Raw genomic sequence first — 20,137 nt, 5'->3', positions numbered from 1 at the left:
TGCTCTCTCCCATATTTTATCTTCCATCTTGACCTCTTTCCTCCTTTCTCTGTTTGCTGTTGCTTTGTACATTTTCAGCTTTGTTTTGTTCTGTATCCCAAATGGTTGTCTGCTGTTTTTCCCCTTTAATATCAGTATGTGTATTTATAGGAGGCCCTATGGGCATCCATGCTGTTTAATAGCTGCACATTCTGAATATTAATATACACACCATATAAAGGACAGCTCATCCATCTTTAGAGAGACAGTCAGACATCCACTTGGCAAAGTGGGAAAACGCAACTGTACTTAGAAGATTTAGGCTCTGATGGACCAAAGCTAGGGAAGAGCATCAAAACCTTAACAGCTTTCTGACAAAACATTCTGTCAGTGGCAGCTCCTACCCTTTTATAGTAAAGGGCTCCAGCTCAGATGCCTTCACTGCTCAATATCAGCAGCTCAGTACAAGGAGAGGCGAGGCAAAAACTCACACTTAAACTGCCCAAGCTATGTAGGGATCATAGGTTAACATACTGGGTTTCATTCAGAAACTTATTAGAAGCCACTGTAGATCCCAGCACCCTGCTTTATGTGCTCTCAAAATGAAAACACCACTAAATAAGTAGGCCACAGCATACTGCATCAGCTTTAGTTTCCAATGGTCTCATGATGCAGAACCATATAAAGCAGGTTACAGCAATCTTGAGGTGGCAAAGGTATGGATATTTGGGCTAAAGTCTGCATGGATTCCACTCTTTTCACCAGGGGCAGATGAAAAAAAAAAACCCTACTTTTGACATAGCCATTTCTAGGGCTTATGGGAGTAACCCAAGATTTAATGTATCTAAATTGCTGATCTGTGTAACAAATGGCTAAGGCAGGGGTGTCAATATCAGATGAGGATGCTTGATGACTCACACAAACAGCAAGTTAGAGGGGCAGAGTGGCTTGCTCAAGGTCTTAGAAGAAGTGGGAGATAAAAGCTAAGATCAGAACACAGGAACTCTCAATCTCTTGCTTAGTCCATAATGGGATGTGCTGCCGCTCAGGGCTTGTGTTCACTGAAAAGTGAACTTCAAGTCATTGCCCCTAACTATGCAAGGTAGTCTCTTACATTGGACCCATTTCTGTTGGGAGAGAAATAGTCTTTCAAGCTTACACAGAGCTCTTCTTCAGGTCTGGGAAAGGTTTGTAGAGTGTCCCAGCTAAATACATGATGGAATAGATAGAATATTTGCTAACTATTTATGCTAAACTATCTGTTTGATCATATATTTAGCTGTGACATTCTATTTCTCTTTCCCAGGCCAGAAGAAGAGCTCTGTGTAGGTCAAAAACTTGTCTCTGTCACCAGCAGAGGTTGGTCCAATACAAAGTACTACCTCACCTACCTTGTCTAATATCACAACAGCTACAACACTTGTGTCTCACTAGAGCTGGACTAATTCAGGGGTAATAATTCGAGTGTAAACAATTTGAGTTAACACTTACAGTGAAGACATTTCCTTACCCTAGTGAGGTATTCCCCCTCAGTGCCAAAGACCACAGAAAATCAGCAAAAGTGCTGATTCAGATGCAAGCAGCCAGGAGGGAGATTTTGACCCTAGCCCTGCTTCACCCCACAGCAATGATTTGGTCTGGGGTTCCCCCAGCCATGGGTTTCATAGGATTCTGAGCCCAATGGCTGGTGTGAGATGAGAAAGAAAACAAATAGAGCACAATCTAAAATTTGTAGGTGAAAAAAATCATTGTGTCAGATATTTATTTATTGTGGCAGTCACTTTATATCTTAAAGGTAATTTCTGCAATGAAAATGGTAGAAACCTTTCCTTAAAAAAACAAAAACAACCCCCCCCCCCCAGCTAAAGATGAAAATTAGCCTTCAAAATAGTAGAATTCAAGAACCTCCTTACTACCACCACAGGAAACATCATTTTATCATATTCCCTCGCTGTGAAGGGAACGTGTAGGGGAACACCAGAACTGAAGGCCAGCTGATAGTACAGGTTGAAACTCTCTAATCCGGCACTCTCTGGTCTGACAACATCTGTGGTCCAGCATGATTTTAGTTGGCCAGATGTCCCTTTATCTTGGGTGTGGCCAAGTTTCCCATGGTCCCACAAAGTTTGTTTATAGGCTCCAGTCAGCAAATTCTCTGGTTCGGCACTGGTCAGGTCTTGAAGATGCTAGATTAGAGAGGTTCAACCTGTAGTGAACAATAAGGACACTTGTACTCTTGGCACATGATTGCACAAGCAGAATAGATTAAAATAGCACTGAGTTACCAAAACAAAGTCAGTGGTGCCTACAATTATAAAAAGTTATATAAAAGGTAAGAGAGTCTCCAACGATGTTGAGGAAACTATGATCTTTACCATTCACCCACAAGACACTACAGGTTGAATCTCTCTAGTCTGGCACTCTCTCATCTGGCACAATCCATAGTCTGGCATAATTTTAGTTAACCAGATGTCCATTTATCAGGTGGCTAAATTTCCCCATAAAGTTTGAGTCCTCAAGTGTTCTGTGCTGTTATTTAGCTCTAATTTACTCCTAAATGTCTTCTAAGGGTACAGTAAGCAGTGGAAGTGTTGGTAAGCAATATTGACCTCCCGTGGTTTAGCAAATTCTCTGGTTCGGCACTGGTCAGGTCTGGATGGTATGGGACTAGAGGTTCAACCTGTTGTCATTATTAGTATTAGAAGGTCACTCTAAGCCAGGAGTGGGCAATAATTTTTTTTTGGGGGGGGGGGCACTTTACACATTTCTGAAGTGGTCACAGGCCACCCCAGAAGTGGCAGGGCCTTGGGCAGAAGAGGCAAGGCCAGGAGGCTTGCCATACTCCCCTGCCCACAGACCCTGATTGGCCCAGGGGAGGGGTGATCATGTTAAGTCTTTGCCTCCCACCTCCCAGTGCCTAGAGAGAACCACCAGCTGTTTGGAACACATAACAGATTCAAAACAGCTGGCAATTCCCTCTGGTACCGTGTGCCCCTGGTGGGGGAGGAGACTTTGCATGCTTCCGTTTCCAGGTCTTGATTGGCCCGGGGGCAGTGGAGCAGCAGGGGAGCCATGGGGCCAGATCAACTGGCTTGGCAGGCTGGATCTGGCCCGCAGAGGCTGTCTTGCCCACCCTTGCCCTAAGCATACTTACTGTATTTGCCTTTCTGACCACTACTGCTAGAATGTTATTGGTAAAACAAGTACTACAGTCTTACCAGGAATGTGAAATGTACTATTTGCCACAGTGTCCCACTAATTTATGCACACTAGAATAAATGCATTTTCTTTTAAATTTACAATATTGCTCTTGATATGAGAAACACGTATGAGAAAAACATTTTTACTAACAGTAGAAGCCCCTAAAAGAAGGAATAAAAAAATCCTTAAAAATGAAGTGAGTGGATTAAATGTTCAAGATATTTGTATTTAGTCTATTTTAAAAATAACTAGTGAAGAATTAGAAAACAGTGCTGTCATTCTTAAAAGCAGTTTATTTTTTTAAAGTGAACATGTGTAGCAAGCATACCCTGAGAACTACAAATCAGTTACAACTACTGACAAAGAAACATTTTCACTGCATTGCAGAAATATTTATAACAGCACATTCTTCCCATTTAGAGATAATATGGTAAGGTTAAAAACCACACTTAGCTTGTAGGTTCACTCATTTTTCAAGAGTGTAAAATCTGGACTCAGCAGCTCTCAAATGAAAGTGAATGTGTGAGGGGGAAGGGAAGCAGCGAAGGAGAAAATTTAATCCAGGGGCTGGCAAAATACCACTCAGGGCAACATTTGGATCTGGCTAGCCACAGCCCAGTGGGATCCTCAGGCTGGCTCCCTGCCTACCACAGCCCCACACACTTCTCAAAGCAGCTGGCTGATGGGAGTGCGTATTTCTATGCCCTTTGGGGGAGGGAGAGTCTCTGTGCTCTGCTCTCCACCTCCAGGACCATAATTATAGCCTGCCATGGACCAGGAATCGGTAAATGGGAGCTGCAAGTGTGATGCTTGTGGCCGCATGCAGTTTGCAGAGACCTGCTGCTCCTTTCCCCCATGAGGCACGACACACAGACACAGACACACTGTTCCCAGCAGCCGGCAGCTTTGAGCGGTGTGAGCCTCAGGGTGTGTGCCTCATGTCTACAGTAAGCTCCTCCCAGCCAAAGCTTGTACCTGGTATCCTATCCTCTTATGCACCCCATCTCTCTTCCCCAGGTCTCAACTCCCTTGTGCACCCAAACCCTCTGCACCTCTGTCCCAGTCCCATTCTCCTCCTGCACCCAAACTCCCTCCCTGCCCCTGCAACTGCTCCTGCACCCCTGCCCCAGGTTACAACCCTTCCTGGACCCAAACTCCCTCCCATATCCTGCATCCCAACATCCTACCCAAAACTCCCTCCTGTACCCAAACTCTGTCTTACACCCAGCATCCCCCCATTAATATCACAGAAAAGTTTGGCCCTTGACCACTTACCAAATTCTTTGAGTGGCTCCCCTGCAAACATTTTACTCACTCTTGGTTTAATCCATTTGTTGGATATACAGGTTACACACTGAAGCATCTTTTCATCCCACTTTCATGATTCAAATGAAAGGCTGAGATCGTTTATAGCCTCATACCAGTGTTTCCATGTTTAGCTTTCAAATAGATGTACAGGCAGTCCCCGGGTTACGTACAAGATAGGGACTGTAGGTTTGTTCTTAAGTTGAATCTGTATGTAAGTCGGAACTGGCGTCCAGATTCAGCCGCTGCTGAAACTGATCAGTTTCAACAGTGGCTGAATCTGGACGCCAGTTCTGACTTACATACAGATTCAACTTAAGAACCCCAGGCATCCCCAAGTCAGCTGCTGCTGAAACTGATCAGCGGCTGATTCCAGGAAGCCCCGGGCAGGGGCTTCCTGTAGTCAGCCACTGGTCAGTTTCAGCAGCGGCTGACTTGGGGACGCCTGGGGCAGAGCAGCTGGGGTGCTGCTGGGTTGGTCCAGTAGTGCCGCCGCTGGACCAACCCAGCAGCACCCAAGCTGCTCTGCCCCAGGCATCCTGATTCAGCCGCTGCTGAAACTGACCAGCAGTGGCTGAATCAGGACACCTGGGGCAGAGCAGCTGGGGTGCTGCCGGGTTGGTCCTGTAGTGCCCAGAGCGGCGCTACGGGACCAACCGGCAGCACCCCAGCTGCTGTACCACAGCCGCCCGGAGCAAAACCGCGGAGCACGGGCAGCAGGACAGCCCAGACGCGCCGTGGCTGTCCTGCTGCCCTCGGGCTCCGCGGTTTTGCTCTGCTTTGCTCCCCGTCCCCCTGGTCTGCTGGAGAGAGGGCCCCGTTCGTAAGTGCGGATCCGACATAAGTCGGATCTGCATAACTCGGGGACTGCCTGTACTGTAACAGTATATCTTATTAAAAACACCCTCCACACTTACACACTATATTTGCAGCTATTCCATGACCTCCACCCACTCAGACATATTGCTTGCATATTAAGCAGAAAAGGGAGATGAAAGGAAAGAACTGTTAAGGTTAGAAATAATCAATATTAATATACAGAAGTGAGTTTTATGGCCCATGGTATTAGTAAAAGCTATAAGCAGCATAGTTTTATGGCTGTGTATTTCTTAGCATACAAAATGAAAACACTTCAGAATGATCTCACCAATTCTGGGATAGGGATGCTAAATATTGGTTAATTGAACAGTTGATTAAACTCATGAATTATCTTTGGTTACTCGACTATTCTATAGTCTCCTGGGGTAGGACCGGCAGCCAGTGTGCTCTGGCCCCACTCCCAAAGAGCCCCCTGCAATCCCATGCTGCTGTCTCTGTAGCAGAGGCAGCAGCATGGGGTTCCAGGTGGGAACTGGTCCATGAGGGGAGTCAGTTTAAAAACCAGCTCCCTCATGGATCAGCTGCCTATCGCACTGTGCTGTTCCCTCTGTATCAGCAGCTGCTGTCCAGGGGTGGGGGTCTGAGCTCCCAGACCTGGCATGAGCCCAAACTGAGCCAGGCTCCCTGCTTGCTTGCCTGGCTCCTAACATACTTTAAATGCAGAGCTGCAGCCGGGGCGCAAGCCGGGACTGAGCCGGGCTGCTGACCAACCTGCTAACAAATTTACTGGCGAGGGAGTGGGGGGGAGGTGTTTGAGAATGCACGTCGTCTGTAACATTAACCGAGAAGCTTTTGCTTATCAGTTAATCGGTTAATTCAGCGGTTCTCAAACTTTTTGGGCTCCGGAGCCCTTTACATGTGTAAAAATTTATGTGGAGCCCCAGTGGTCCACTGATTGTATGTGTTGTACCTATCAATGTTTCCAGTTTGTCAACCTCGCGGAGCCCCTGGAGATGTCTCGCGGAGCCCTGGGGCTCCACGGAGCACAGTTTGAGAAACACTGGGTTAATTGACTACACTAATACATCCCCACTCTGGGATACACTAACTATGCAGGATCATACAACATTTGAGCTCAGCAGTAATTAGGGCCCTACAAAGAGGCTGTTGAAAGTGCTGAGCCTTGTGAAGGAGACTCTGAAGATAAAGGGGAGAGATGTAGGTGAGCACAGGAAGGTAATAGAATCCCAGAGGACTGTTACAAAGTCTGTAAGTTTGGATAAGCATTGGGGGGGGGGAAAAAGAAGAATACCTAATTCTTTTTAAGAGTTCCCAACACAAGCTGTCTCTGTTGTAATTTCTGAGCACTATCTAAACCAGAATTTCTTTTGGTCTGACTCTCCATCAAGCATTTTATCTGAAAACATGCAAAAAAAAAGACTCGATGGAAATAATCTTTTCTGCCATCATGAAATAGTGAACAAAAAGGTCAAAGGAAGTAGCTCGTTATAATGTGTGATATTAATGATCTATCAACAGCATTCATCATATTACACAAGACAATAATGTGACCCGAAGTTAGAGCAAAACTTATCAACATCAAATTAACAGAATGACAAAAGTCTCAAGTTGATGCTGGATTATTTTACAATAAATACTCCTCTTCCTCCCCTTTTTAAAAATAGCAATGGTGTCTCAAAATAAATTGCCATTTGTCTTTTTCTCTCTCTCAGGGTAAGAGAATTTGATTCACATCTCCCACTGTTAAGACATTTACTCATGTAATTCCCATAAGACAAACCTAAGAGTGATTCTGCCCCCCAATAATTAGCAAAACATTTGCTCTTGCCAGCCTTTGATCACCCAGGAATCATTTTGTTGCCCTAAGCACTGTGTGTATAGTTGAAACATCTTAAGATAGGTCCCCATGTGCTGCACAGAAAATAATTCCTCAAGTTCATAATATCTTCAGTTAAAACTACAAATCATATTTAAAAAGAGACGTGAGGATTAAAGTCACATTATCAATGTATCTAGTATGAGGTTAGTTTCCTGGGAGCAGAGAAAGCTTCTTGCCAAGTCAACTCTCTTCACTGAGAAAAGTGGTGTTCTCTATACAGGAACTGCCAAGCAGGATGGGTTATAGATTTTCACTAATTCATCCCAAGCGCAGTCTGCCACCTACAAAGCAAACACAGTCCATGTTACAATTATTGGGAAGGTAGTTTTGGATGCAAAAATTAGAAGGATCTGTTAATTAAAAGAAAAATATGCATGGTGTTGGATTTAGATTGTTGCCTATTTTTTATAATTTCTTAATTTCTGACATGAATTGTAAAATGCAATGTTGTTGTGGCCGGATCCATCCCATGATATCAGAAGAGATAAGGTGGGTGACAGAACATATTTTATTTTCGGTGGGTGACAGAGACAAGCTTTCAAGCTTACACAGAACTCTTCTTCAGGCCTGGGGAAAGTACTGTCACAACTAAATACAAAATACATTCACCTTGAATGGTCCTAGAAAAGTTGGCCTTGGGACGGGGGAGCATGCAAAGTTTCTTCCGCCCTGTCCCCGCCCTGCAAGCAGCGCATGGTGCTTAAAAGTGTCACATGCTCCTGGAAGGGTGAGAGGAGGCTTTGTGTGCTCCTCCACCCCCAGACCCTGCCAGGAGCGTATGGCGCTTTTAAGAACCATGCAGGATAGGGACAGAGAGGAGGAAACTTCGCATGCTCCCCTGCCCCCAGACCCTGATAGGCCTGAGGGCAAGGGAGCGCATGGGAAGTCTCCTCCCAGCCAGGGGCATGGGCCCCAGCCTTCACCAGCCCTGTCAGGAGCACCTGGCGCTTCCAAGCCCCCAGGCCCTGATTAGCCTTGGGGCGGGGAGCATGGGAAGTCTCCTCCCAGCCAGGGGCATGGGCATCTAGGGGAAAGGGGGGGGCAGGCGGGCAAAGGTGCTCCCCCACCCCCAGACCAATCCTGGTCTGGGGGTGGGGAACGCAGAAGTATCCCAGCCCTGCCACTTCTGCTCAAGGCCCTGCCCCTTCTGGGGTGGCCTGGGGCCACTTCAGAAATGTTTGAAGTGGCCCCCGGCAAAAAATTATTGTCTACCCTGATCTATGTTAACTCCACTTTAACAATACTACAGCAGGATCTAAGAGAGTCTTTTTCTAAACAAACCCCTACAATCTCTTTTTAATGCAAATTTGATGAAGGTTAGTATGATTCTACAGCACTGAATAATAATCAATATTAACAGACAGGAAAAATAACTTTCATAAAACCAGATTACAAAATGCTTTAGGTTTGATAAAGCAGTTAGAGATTCTCTACTGAAGTAACAATACCAAATAAACAATTATGCAACAGAATTATGTAACAGTCTCATAAGTAGATTGTTACAAAACAGTGGTGGATAAAGAATTTTTGATGCTTTGTTAATTGGGTGCAAAAGCTTAGTTATTTGAGGTACTTTACATCCTAAACAGAATGGAATAAAAACTCACATTATGTGTGTTCACATGACATAACAAAACCTTGTGTGATATAACATTTTGCTATATTGCAGTATTTCCTCCAAATGTATAATGCACAAATAAGCATTTTTATCCTCCCCACATGTATGGGTTAGTACTACACTGGCAATTTTTCAAGAGGAAACAAGACATGGAATAGCACTGAAAAATCCCTGGGGAATCCCCACCTATGATCAACTTAATTAGCACCACACAGCAAGCTCTGAATAAATATAGAACCATGTAATCTAATAAGAATAAATGGAGTATATACAAAAGGCAGTTTGACTAGGACCATTAGGGTTAATTCAGCCCAACTTGCTAATTTTCTCTGCTAGTACATAAATGTGGCTAATTAGAAGGAAGAAAATAAACTAACAGCAAATAACTCTGGGTAATATCTTCCTGTGCTGTGTGAGGTCTGTATGTAAAGCTCATGTTGGAAATGATGCTAAACAAATTCTATGCAACCAAAAAGGATGGATGACTGATTTAAATCAAAGCGACTTAAAATCTTTGATTTAAATCAGCAGAAATCCTTAATTAAAACCCTCAATCTGAGTTTCGGCTTGCATTTATACTTTACAGGTTTTTTCTTGATGCAAGATCGATTCTCTCTCATTGGTAATTTTTAAAATGCTGATTATCAATTAAATACAGCTTTTTACTACGTTGGGGCTTCTTTTTGCTAACTAGGAGGACAAACTAAATGTATACATTTAAGCAATTTTAGTTTCACACATTTATTCAGAATTAATTTTTACATTTTAATTATGTTAGAAAATGCTGAGTAATGGATTTCTTATTCACTGGATGATCATTACAATTTTTGCTCACAATTTGTGCTACACTATGATGAGTGCATTATGAACATGTGCATAGAAACACAAAAAGAACAAATCATTTTCAATAAAGGAAAGGTTTATTAAAATTCCATGTCTTAGAGGCCAGCAAGAGGTCTAAGGACAATTCAAGACAGGGCACTGTATTGCAGAATTCAAAAATGCTAACACCTAAAATATAACTATTTTAAGAAAAAAGTCTCAATCCAAGTCCCAGAGTCTTTTTCTGCCATCAGTAACATATGGACAAACCTTTAGAGCAAGATTCAAAATAGATCATGGGCTTGACATAATGCCATCCTGTTCTCTCAAATTAAATATGATAAAGTGCTACAATCCAAAATAGATTATGGAAAGGAAGACCTAGGCATATAAATAAATTATTTCCACAGTGTGGAGATGCACATGGCTATGGAGATCAATTTAAAGAGTGGACTGGTCTTACTAGATTTATTTATTCAATACAAAAATGCCAATTAAATAGGTTTCTGTGTTTGTAACAATGTGCATTTTATGTAAGAAAATAAAATTATTCATGAAGGTTTCCCAAGGCGCTACCATTTAATGAATCAAGAGAGGAAGAACGTTATGAAATCAAAATTGTGACTGTCTTTTGCTTTGGTACATTCCAGTCAGAAAGATCAAGAGACAGTAAAACAAAGACATTCTTATTTAATATCTCAGTGGGTTGGGAGATGGCCTTGCAACAAAGGAGGGCCAGATGGGTGTGGATGGTCCATCAAAAAAAAAAAAAATCAACTATGCCATAGGTTCTTTAGAAAAGGCACATAAGCAATGGAGATCACCTGACCAATGGGGACTGTCAAACAAACAGACAGGCAGACCCCAAGGATCTTTCTAGCAGCTGGAAGAGAAAGACAAAGACATCATCACCAGGGGGTGCCATTTCAGATAGGGGAGGGGGAGGGCAACAACTTGTGCATGACATGATGGGAGGGGGGAAGAGAATGAGGGCATGAAGAGGATGGGCTGAGGACAAAGGCTTCAACAGTGTTACTGAGCATGCTCAGTCCAAGCCAAGCATCAAATTGGGGGGGAACCAACCCCATCCGCGCTCTCCTCCACACACATCATTTCTATCCAGGGGTTACCAAGGCACTGGAAAACTACTTTTTTTGGCAGACAATGTAGCAGTGAGCTGACAGGAGCACTGCATCTAATTCCTACATAAAAGAAAGAAACTTAAATAAACATTAGACCTACTCAGCTCTAACACTAGCATATTCTGACATCTTGTAGCAAGTCACTTAAGGGACACAGGTTAGCCTTACTATTATAATATATATTCTTACGTTGTTACTAACTCTGTGGAGGGAGAGAGACCCTGTCAGGACTCCTGGGCTCTATCTCAGCTCTGGAAGGGGAATGGGGTCTAGTGGGTTACAGCAGGGGGCAGATACGTTTCAGATCTATATAAGAACATCAGGATGGCCATCCTGAGTCAGACCAATGGTCCTTCTAGCCCTGTATCCTGTCTTCCAACAGTGGCCAATGTCAGGTGCTTCAGAAGGAATAAAAAGAAGAGGCAATCATCATGATCCCTCTCCTATCACCTATTTTGTTTGTTTTAAATCTGCTGCCTATACATTTAATTGGGTCAGCTTCTTATGAAAGCTGTTCCTTACCCCCTAATCACTTCTGTTGCCCTTTCTGTAATTTTTTCAAATCCAACGTCTTTTTTTATATGGGGTGACCAGATCTGCATACAGCAGGACTACTCAACATGCGGCCCGTGGGCTGCCTGTTTGTTTGAGGCCCACAGGGCGGTTTGGGTTTACACGGGGCTCAACATGCGACCTGTGGGTGGGAACCAAAGCAAAAAAGTAGTCAATATAATGGTCTTCTGTTGATATGAGTTTTAGTAGTTGAATTCCTGGACTGTCATTGCTCATTAAAAGAGCTGTCATATGGATGGAAACTGGGAAAATATTGCATTTTATTAATAGCAGCAGAACTGATTTAAATGGGGCCTGTGTGTTGTGTAGTCTTGCCTTAATTTTTGCATTTATGCCTGTGAGAGTGAAATAAGCTATTATTTGTATATATACCGTATTTACATGTATATGCAACCAAACTTAAGATGCAGCCCTTGGCATGTGTATCATTGTGGTTCACGGGGCTTCCAAAGTTGAGTAGTCCTGGCATACAATGCCCTTATTCAAGATAAGGGCATACAATGACTTCACACAGAGGCAATATGGTATTTTGTCTTATAATCTATTCCTTTCCTAATGATTCCCAGTATTCTGTTAACTTTTTAGTTTTTAGACTGCCACTACACTTTGAAGAGATGTTTTCAAGGACTTATCCAAAAGGATTCCAAGAGCCCTTTCTTGAGTAGTAACAGACCCCATCAAGCTCTGTATGTTTGGGGTTAGAACACATCACTTTTGTATTATAGTTAGGATTATATTTTCCCATGTGCATTACTTTTCATTTATCAACACTGAATTCTTTCTGCCCTTGTGCTGCCCAATCACCCAGTTTTGAGATCCCTTTGTAACTCTTTGTAGTCAGCTTTGGATTAGTCACTGTTTCCCCCTTTTTCAAGAACATTTATGAGAATTTTAACAGCAGTGGTCCAAATGCAGATCCTTGCAGTACAACACTCATCCCTACTCTTTCCCCCACCCCCTGCATCTTTTAAGTGGCACATCCGGCAATGTTTTCATGATGATCTAATAATCCTTCAATTGCTTGAATGCCCAGCCTTTTGTTATTTTTAATCACCCCGCCTCCCTCTTTTTATAACAAACTCCCTGCCCCAAAGGCAAAGCTGCAAGCAGCTCAAACTCTGTTGCATTTAAGAACAGCCTCCAGAGGCAGGACATAGGATATAAGCAGACCTCAAGCCTGAAATCTAAGTATTCAAACTCATGAGAGGGAGCTACTGTCCCCCTAGCCTCCTATAAATGACACCCTAGATCATCTCTTTTCTTCTCCCTACCCCCAACTCAACACCTCGAACATCATCTGGAAAACTTGGAACTAGGGAGATTGGTCCCTGGCTGGAAGGATGTCTACGCTGAGTACTGAGGAACTGTAAGTTGCTTGTAACATGTTAGGATGAGAAACTGCTTGATTAAAAGCTTGTTTAGTCTGTTAAAGGTAGAATTTATACTGCATTTCTATTTTTATTTCTTAGGTAACCAACCCTGATCTCTATGCCTACTACTTACAATCACTTAAGTTTGTCTTTCTGTAGTTAATAAATCTGTTCTATATTTTACCTAAAACAACATGTTTTTGATTGATATTCTTGAGGAATCTCAGGTCAGATTAAGAAGGCTTGTGCATGTCCACTTCCTTATGAAAAAGTGGTGAGCTGGTCAGGCTTCTGAGCAGTGGAAGATAGTTCAGTTCTGGGGTGTAGCGTTGCAGCTGGGAGGAACTGGCTGAAGCTCATGAGTGGCTGGAGATTACTCATGTAACTCAGTTGGGTGTGTCCCTGCCTGTGGACGGCTGTATAAATGAGGTACCTGTCAGAGGTCTGTGGCTGGATGTTGGCATAACTGTGAGGGACAGACTGGTGGTTTTGGAGGTTCAGCAGTCTCACAATCCAGGCTGCACCCTGCAACAGTGGTCTCTAGCTCTCTCATTTCAGCAGTGAGGTTGAGGCAGCATTTCCTAAGTTGGTGTACCATACTTTTATTATTGCTGCAGTATAAATATCATGCCAGGAAATTTTTGGAATAGTTAGGCAAATATATTTGCAGGATATAAATCAAACTGGACATTGCTTTATGTTAAGCAGAAAATATGAATTGAGCATATGCAGTCTCAGACAACTGATTCTCCACTGGGAATACATAGTTTGACTAATAAAACATGGGATGACTGTTTCACGTTAAAGTATTTATCCTAGTGTCTGTCAATGCTGTTTTATCAATGCTGTTTTCCACCAACTGACTTAATCCCAATATTTTTTATTTATCACAGACATTTCAGTTGTTCCACTGGCTGACGTATTTCAGATCCTGTTTCCTTTTCATCACTATAGCCTTGCTTTTCAATAGACAGAGACCTTTTCCAGAATCCCAGGGCAATCCATTCAGCCTACTGTAATTACCTAAATGACATACTGACTCTTTACTTGTTTGGGATCAAGAAAAGAAAAAAAATCCTTCAAGAGAGGACATGCTGTATTCTATGGTGGCACTAAAACCCTACCAAGACCAAAGAAAATTTTTGAAAAATAACTAAAAACTGCACACACACAAAACTCTTACAGAAATTCAGCAAGATATGTATGAATCTAGATAATGATACTGTGTTTCCAATTGGCTCCAGATGCAACTACTTTCTTTACCCTGGCAAAGAAATGTCAATGCCACAGTTGAATAAGTTTTTGAACAACAGTCAGGCGAGCAGAAGTGGTTATCACTAGATATCCTTCTAGAGTTTCCACAGTCAAATCTTAAGCTGACAGGCAATTCTCTCATGTAGGAAGCACTCAAGTGTGGAAATAGCTCTAAGCATTTGTCTCTGTCCTGCTGAGTCAATAAAACTTATAACACTTCTTTTACAACAGGCTTTAAAAAGTTATTGTAGACACATTTTCACTCCTATTTGGAATACTTTTCCTTCTTTCCTTTTCTCTAGGAAGCATTTCTTCTATGTCTTTTTACGCTTAATTCTATGAGCTATTTATATCACAATGAAACATCTTTAAAAGGGTCCTGAGCACTCTTGCATACGCAGCAGATGGGAATTTGAGGAAGATAATAAAAATGGTTATTAGGCCTGCTACTTATTTTAATAAGTGCTCATTTCTTCTAGCTCATAGTCCAAAGGCGAGGAACCTTTTTTGGGTTGGGGCCGGAGACACAAAGAAAAATCAGTTGGGGACTACACATAAGTGAGAAGCAAAAACCAAATCAAAACAAAAATCAAAAAAACAAAAAACACAACCCAAACCCTCAGGGTATGTCTACACTACAAAGTTAATTCGAACTAACAGACGTTAGTTCGAATTAACTTTGATAGGCGCTACACTAGCAAACCGCTAGTTCGAACTTAATTCGAACTAGCGGAGCGCTTAATTCAAACTAGGTAAACCTCATTCCACAAGGACTAACGCCTAGTTCGAATTAACTAGTTCGAATTAAGGGCTGTGTAGCCACTTAATTCGAACTAGTGGGAGGCTAGCCCTCCCCAGCTTTCCCTAGTGGCCACTCTGGGCATAACCAGGGAAACTCTTCTGCCCCCCTCCTGGCCCCGGAGCCCTTAAAGGGGCACGGGCTGGCTACGGTGCCCATGCCAGGTGCAAGCCTGTCAACACCCAGCCAGCTGACCCTCCACCTGGCACGGCTCGAGCCAGCCACCCGCTGCCACCCAGCCCTCCGCCTCTTCCCGGGACCAGGCTGGCGGCTCCCGGGAGCCTGCCCAGGTCCACAAGAGGCGGGCGCCCGCCTGGACTAGTGCAGACATCGTGTACCTCATCCATGACCTCCACACTAGGCACAGGAAAGTGGCCGTCTAGGGCAGGATAGCTGCCAGCCTGGCTACCCAGCAGCAAGTGTGCATGAAAATCAAGGTGGTCCAGTGAGACCCCCGACCCTGAGCCCTGAGCTTAGAATGGCCGTACTGGGTCAGACAAAAGGTCCATCTAGACCAGTAGCCTGTCTGCCGACAGTGGCCAACACTAGGTACCCTGGAGGGGATGGACCGAAGAAATGACCAAGCCATTTGTCTAGTGCCATCTATCTCCAGCCTTCCACAAACAAAGGCCAGAGACACCATTTCTACCCCCTGGCTAATAGCACTCCATGGACCCAACCTCCATGACTTTATCTCACTTCTCTTTAAACTCTGTTATAGTTCTAGCCTTCACAGCCTCATGCAGCAAGGAGTTCCACAGGTTGACTATTTGCTTTGTGAAGAAGAACTTTCTGTTACTAGTTTGAAGCCTGCTACCCATTCATTTCATTTGGTGTCCTCTAGTCCTTCTATTATGGGAACTAATGAAGAACTTTTCTTTATGCACCCTCTCCACACCACTCATGCTTTTATAGACCTCTATCATATCCCCCCTCAGTCTTCTCTTTTCTAAGCTGAGAAGTCCCACTCTCTTTAGCCTCTCTTCATATGGGACCTGTTCCAAACCCCTGATTATTTTAGTTGCCCTCCCCTCTCCCACCCTCTCTCTTCCCCTCTCCCACCTCCTTTTCCCAGTCTCCCCCAGTTTTGTTCAATAAAGAGAGTTTCTATTTTTGAACACATGTATCCTTTATTTTGTACATCAGGAAGGGGGGCTAGGAAGGGGTAAGTGGAAGGAGTTGAGGGAGGAATGGGGTACGAGCCCCCGATGGGGAGGACTGGGGTGGCTCTGCAGGCTCCTCGGGGTGGAAGCTCTCTTAGAGCCCCCCGATTGACCCCCCTCCCCGGATGGCAGCCTGCGGCAAGTGCAGCCGGGCTGATGGCCGAGTGCTGTGATGTGCCGAGTGTGGGCACTCAAGGCACTCCAAGCCAGGACTGCTTTGCTGTCCCTCATCTAGTTAGACAAGCGAGCAGGGAACCCCTGAGAACTGTCTTTCTGGGGGTCGGGTCCCTTTAAGCACAGCCCTCGGCTAGCCTGAGACAGCAGCTCCACGCTCTAAGTCCTAATCTGATGCCCTGCTGGCACTGCTTCTGGCCATCCTTAACCCCGGTTCAGGGTCCACTCAATGTGGACATGCTAGTTCAAATTAGCAAAACGCTAATTCGAACTAGTTTTTAGGTCTAGATGCACTAGTTCGAATTAGCTTAGTTCGAATTAACTAATTTGAATTAAGTTAGTTCGAATTAGTGCTGTAGTGTAGACATACCCTCAGAGATGGTGGCCCCAGACTGAGGAGAAAGACACTCCCCACATTCACCTCACACACTAGAGCCTAAGGGGCCCTAGGCATCCGGCCTCTGGGTCTTAGGTTCCTCATCCCTGCCAGAGTTGAACACGCAAGAACTCCACCTGCACCCTTGTGGAATGTGCCATCAGCGGGGGGGGGGGGGGGGGGGGGGGGCATGGCGGAGGGGGAGTTTCTTACCCACACTCTGGTAGCATTCTCTAATACAAGAGGTAATCCATGATGATAGGCACTGGGCTGAAATAGGGGATCCTTTCATTCTTTCCGCAATGGAAATAAAAAGCTGTACAGATTTACACAAGTCTTTTGTCCTTTCTATGTAAAAACCTATGGCCCTTCTCACATCCAGACTGTGAAAAGTCTGCTCCCTAGGTGACGAATGAGGCTTAGGGAAAAACACAGGCTGGAAAATGTCTTGGGATGTATGGAAGTAGGATAGCACTTTGGGAGGGAGGGTTGGGTGAGGGTTGTAGTTGGACTTTATCTTTGAAAACAACTGTATACGGTGGCTCTGAGGTAAGCGCTCGGAGCTCTGATACCCTTCTAGCTGAGGTTATCGCTACCAAGAACGCTACCTTCCATGATAGGTGTTTTAGCAAACAAGGGGCAAGAGGCTCAAATGGAGGTTGCATGAGATCGTAAAGGACCACATTAAGGTCCCATGGTGGAACCGGGAGGGGAGGGGGGGAGGGAGTGGCATGTACATGGCAACAGTCTGTCAATCCCTTTCATGAATCTCTTTACCATGTGATTGGAATACTTACCTCCAGTCTTCTCCTAGGTGAAAGGCCATGATTGCTGCGAGGTATACCCACAAAGAGGAAGTAGCAAGGCCCTGGTTTCTCAGATATAACAGATAGTCCAATATCAGCAGAACAACAGCCGTGGTTGGTTCAATTCCCCTTCTCAGTGTCCACGCTGTGAATTTCTTCCATTTAGCTTCATATATGGCCCTTGTGGATGGTTTCCTGCTTTCCAGTAACACTCCCTGGACCTTCGCTGAGCAATCCCATTCTAGTGTGGAGAGCCACTCAGGAACCAAGTTGTGAGATGGAGGGCTGTCAGGTTGGGATGGCATAAGGTTCGTTGCCCTAGGTCTTGCGTAATTAGATTTGGGACTAGAGGCAGGTGTACTGGTTCCTCTATTGACAACTCCCACAGGGTGGAGAACCAGTGTTGTCTCAGCCACATCAGCGTTATCATGATCACTGTTGCTCTGAACCGTCTGACTCTGAGAAGGGTGTCCTGTATCAGCGGAAAGGGAGGGAATGCATACAGGAGCTAGGAGGCCAGTTTATGTGGAGAGCATCCCCTAGAGACCCTGCGCCTTGACCCATGAACGAGCAGAAGTTCTGGCCCTGGGTATTGGTCCTGGAGGCAAAAAGGTCCAGAAGGGGATAGCCCCAGCTCTGGAAGACTTCCTCTAAAAATCCCGTCTGATCATCCACTCGTGGACTTGAAAGGATTGACTGAGTCTGTCTGTTAGTGTTGCTGGATCCAAGAAGGTAAGTCACCTGCAGTTGGATGCCCCTGGAGATACAGGTTTCCCAGAGCCGCAGGGCCTCTCTGCACAGTGGGGAGCATCGAGCACCCCCCTGCCTGTTGATGTAGAACATGGTGGTGGTGGTGTCGGTCAGCACTTCTACCACTCTGTTCTCCAGGTAAGGCAGGAAGGCAAGGCATGCTAATTTGACAACCCTGAGCTCTTTTATGTTTATGTGCAATCTCAACTCTGTCGGTGACCATTACTCTTGCATCGGAGAGTCCCTAGGTGGGCTCCCCACTCGGCATCCAACGCATCTATCACCAGTTGCACTGACGGGAGTTGATTGGTGAAGGGTACCCCCGCACATACTATGTCTTCCTGCATCAACCAGTTTAAGGATAGAAATACCCCTTCCGGGATCGTGACTTCCATGTCCAAAGGGTGCTGCACCGGATTGTGGACTGACCGTAGCCAACTCTGCAGTGGAGGAAACCTGAGCCTGGCGTGGGTCACGACATATGTGCAGGCTGCCATATGGTCCAAAAGTCGCATGCAGTTGCAGGCCGTAGTTATAGGTGATTTGTGAAGGTCCATGATCATCAATCTCAGGGTGTGGAATCTGTGATTAGGTAGAGAAGCTGTCTCCAATGTGGAGTCTAAATGAGCTCCCACAAACTCTATTATTTGCGTGGGTATTGCGGTGGATTTTTCTCTGTTTATTATGAGGCCCAGCTTGAGGAAAAGACTCCTGGCATTTGCAATGTGTCCCATCACTTGCTCTCAGGAAGATGCCCATATCAGCCAGTCGTCCAGGTAAGGAAAGATGTGTATACCCTGGCGCCTCATAAAAGCCGCAACCGGTGCCATGCATTTTGTGAATACCCTCGGAGCTGTGGCTAGAACGAAGGGCAGGGCTGTGAACTGGAAATGGTCCATGCCCACTATGAATCCCAGGAAACTTCTGCGCGCCGGGGCAATGGTGACAGGTAAGTAGGCACCTTTTAAGATGAGGACAGCATACCAATACCCCTTCTGGAAGGAAGGGATAATAGAGGATAGGGTAAGCATTCTGAATTTCGTTTTCTTTTTTGAATGCGTTTAGAACTCTGAGGTCTAGGATGGAACGGAGACCTCCCTTTGCTTTTGTGATTAGGAAATATCTGGAATAGAAGCTCTGCCTCTGCACTCTGGAGGGACCAATTCCACTGCTCCGAGGTGAAGGAGTTTTGTTACCTCTTGCCTGAGCAGGGATTCATGAGATGGGTCCCTGAAGAGGGAAGGGTAGGATGGGGGGGCGGAGGTGGGAGTAGATGTAAAGGGGATAGAATATCCCTTCGCGGCCAGGCTCAGGACCCATTGATCCGAAGTTATGCTTGACCAGGTCTGGTAGAAATGGGAGAGGCGGAAAACAAAAAGGGGTTGTGGAGTGGTGCACTGTCCCCGGCCGTGCCTTCAAAACGATGGTTTGGACTGGTGTCCCTGGGACATAGTTGGTCCCCTGTCATGCTTGGACCTGGTGGCGCTCCGTCTACCGTGGGGTTGATCATGCTGACCATTCCCACGGCCCCTTCTCCTCCCCCGATCTGTATTGAAACCTTGCAGGAATGGCCTCAAAGCCGGTCGGGGGTTCAGCGGTCTTCTTAAGGGCCCGGGAGTATGAATCCGCAGGGACTTTAGGGTCGCTCGAGTCCTTCAGACTGTTCAGCTTTGACTTCTCCCCTCAAGGGAGAGTGAGTAGGGCCCGACTCCTTACATGGCTCCTTACGCGTCTTCGCTGCTGAGTGCCCCTCCTTTGGGCGCACTTTTTGGGCCCTCCTGTCCGGGGATCTTCCTCTAGAGTCCTTCAGTCTCCTCTGCACTGGGGAGTGGGAGCGGTGCTGCGAAGCCTTAGTTTTATGCCTCACCAGAGCCATCGAACCCTCTGGAACTGAGGAGGAGGTGCCCCGTACCAACTGAGGCCCCTCTGGTGCCGGCGGCTGCAGAGTAGACTCCATGAGGAGCCTCTTCAGTCTTGTCTCTCTTTCTCTCCTAGTTCTGGGCTTGAATCCCCTACAGATTTTTACAAATCTGCATGGAGTGTGTCTCCCCCAAGCACCTGAAGCAGGAGTCGTGGGGATCGCCAC

At 45.3% G+C, this 20,137-nt stretch overlaps 1 protein-coding gene across 1 annotated transcript in view; it reads right to left on the bottom strand.

Annotated features, from left to right (window-relative positions):
* Window positions 1-3,455: 3,455 nt before the first annotated feature.
* PEX7 (peroxisomal biogenesis factor 7) overlaps window positions 3,456-20,137 on the bottom strand; it is a 70,787-nt gene continuing 54,105 nt past the window's right edge. The window contains exon 10 of the mRNA XM_075924259.2: window positions 3,456-7,485. Within this exon, the coding sequence (XP_075780374.1) occupies window positions 7,417-7,485 (69 nt within the window). The 3' untranslated portion in view covers window positions 3,456-7,416. The remainder of the gene's footprint in view (window positions 7,486-20,137) is intronic.

Source organism: Pelodiscus sinensis, chromosome 3 (assembly GCF_052426305.1).
Source record: "Pelodiscus sinensis isolate ZL-2025 chromosome 3, ASM5242630v1, whole genome shotgun sequence".
Lineage (NCBI taxonomy): Eukaryota > Metazoa > Chordata > Testudines > Trionychidae > Pelodiscus > Pelodiscus sinensis.
Note: the sequence above shows the minus strand (reverse complement) of the source record. Positions and strands in the feature narration are given on the sequence as shown.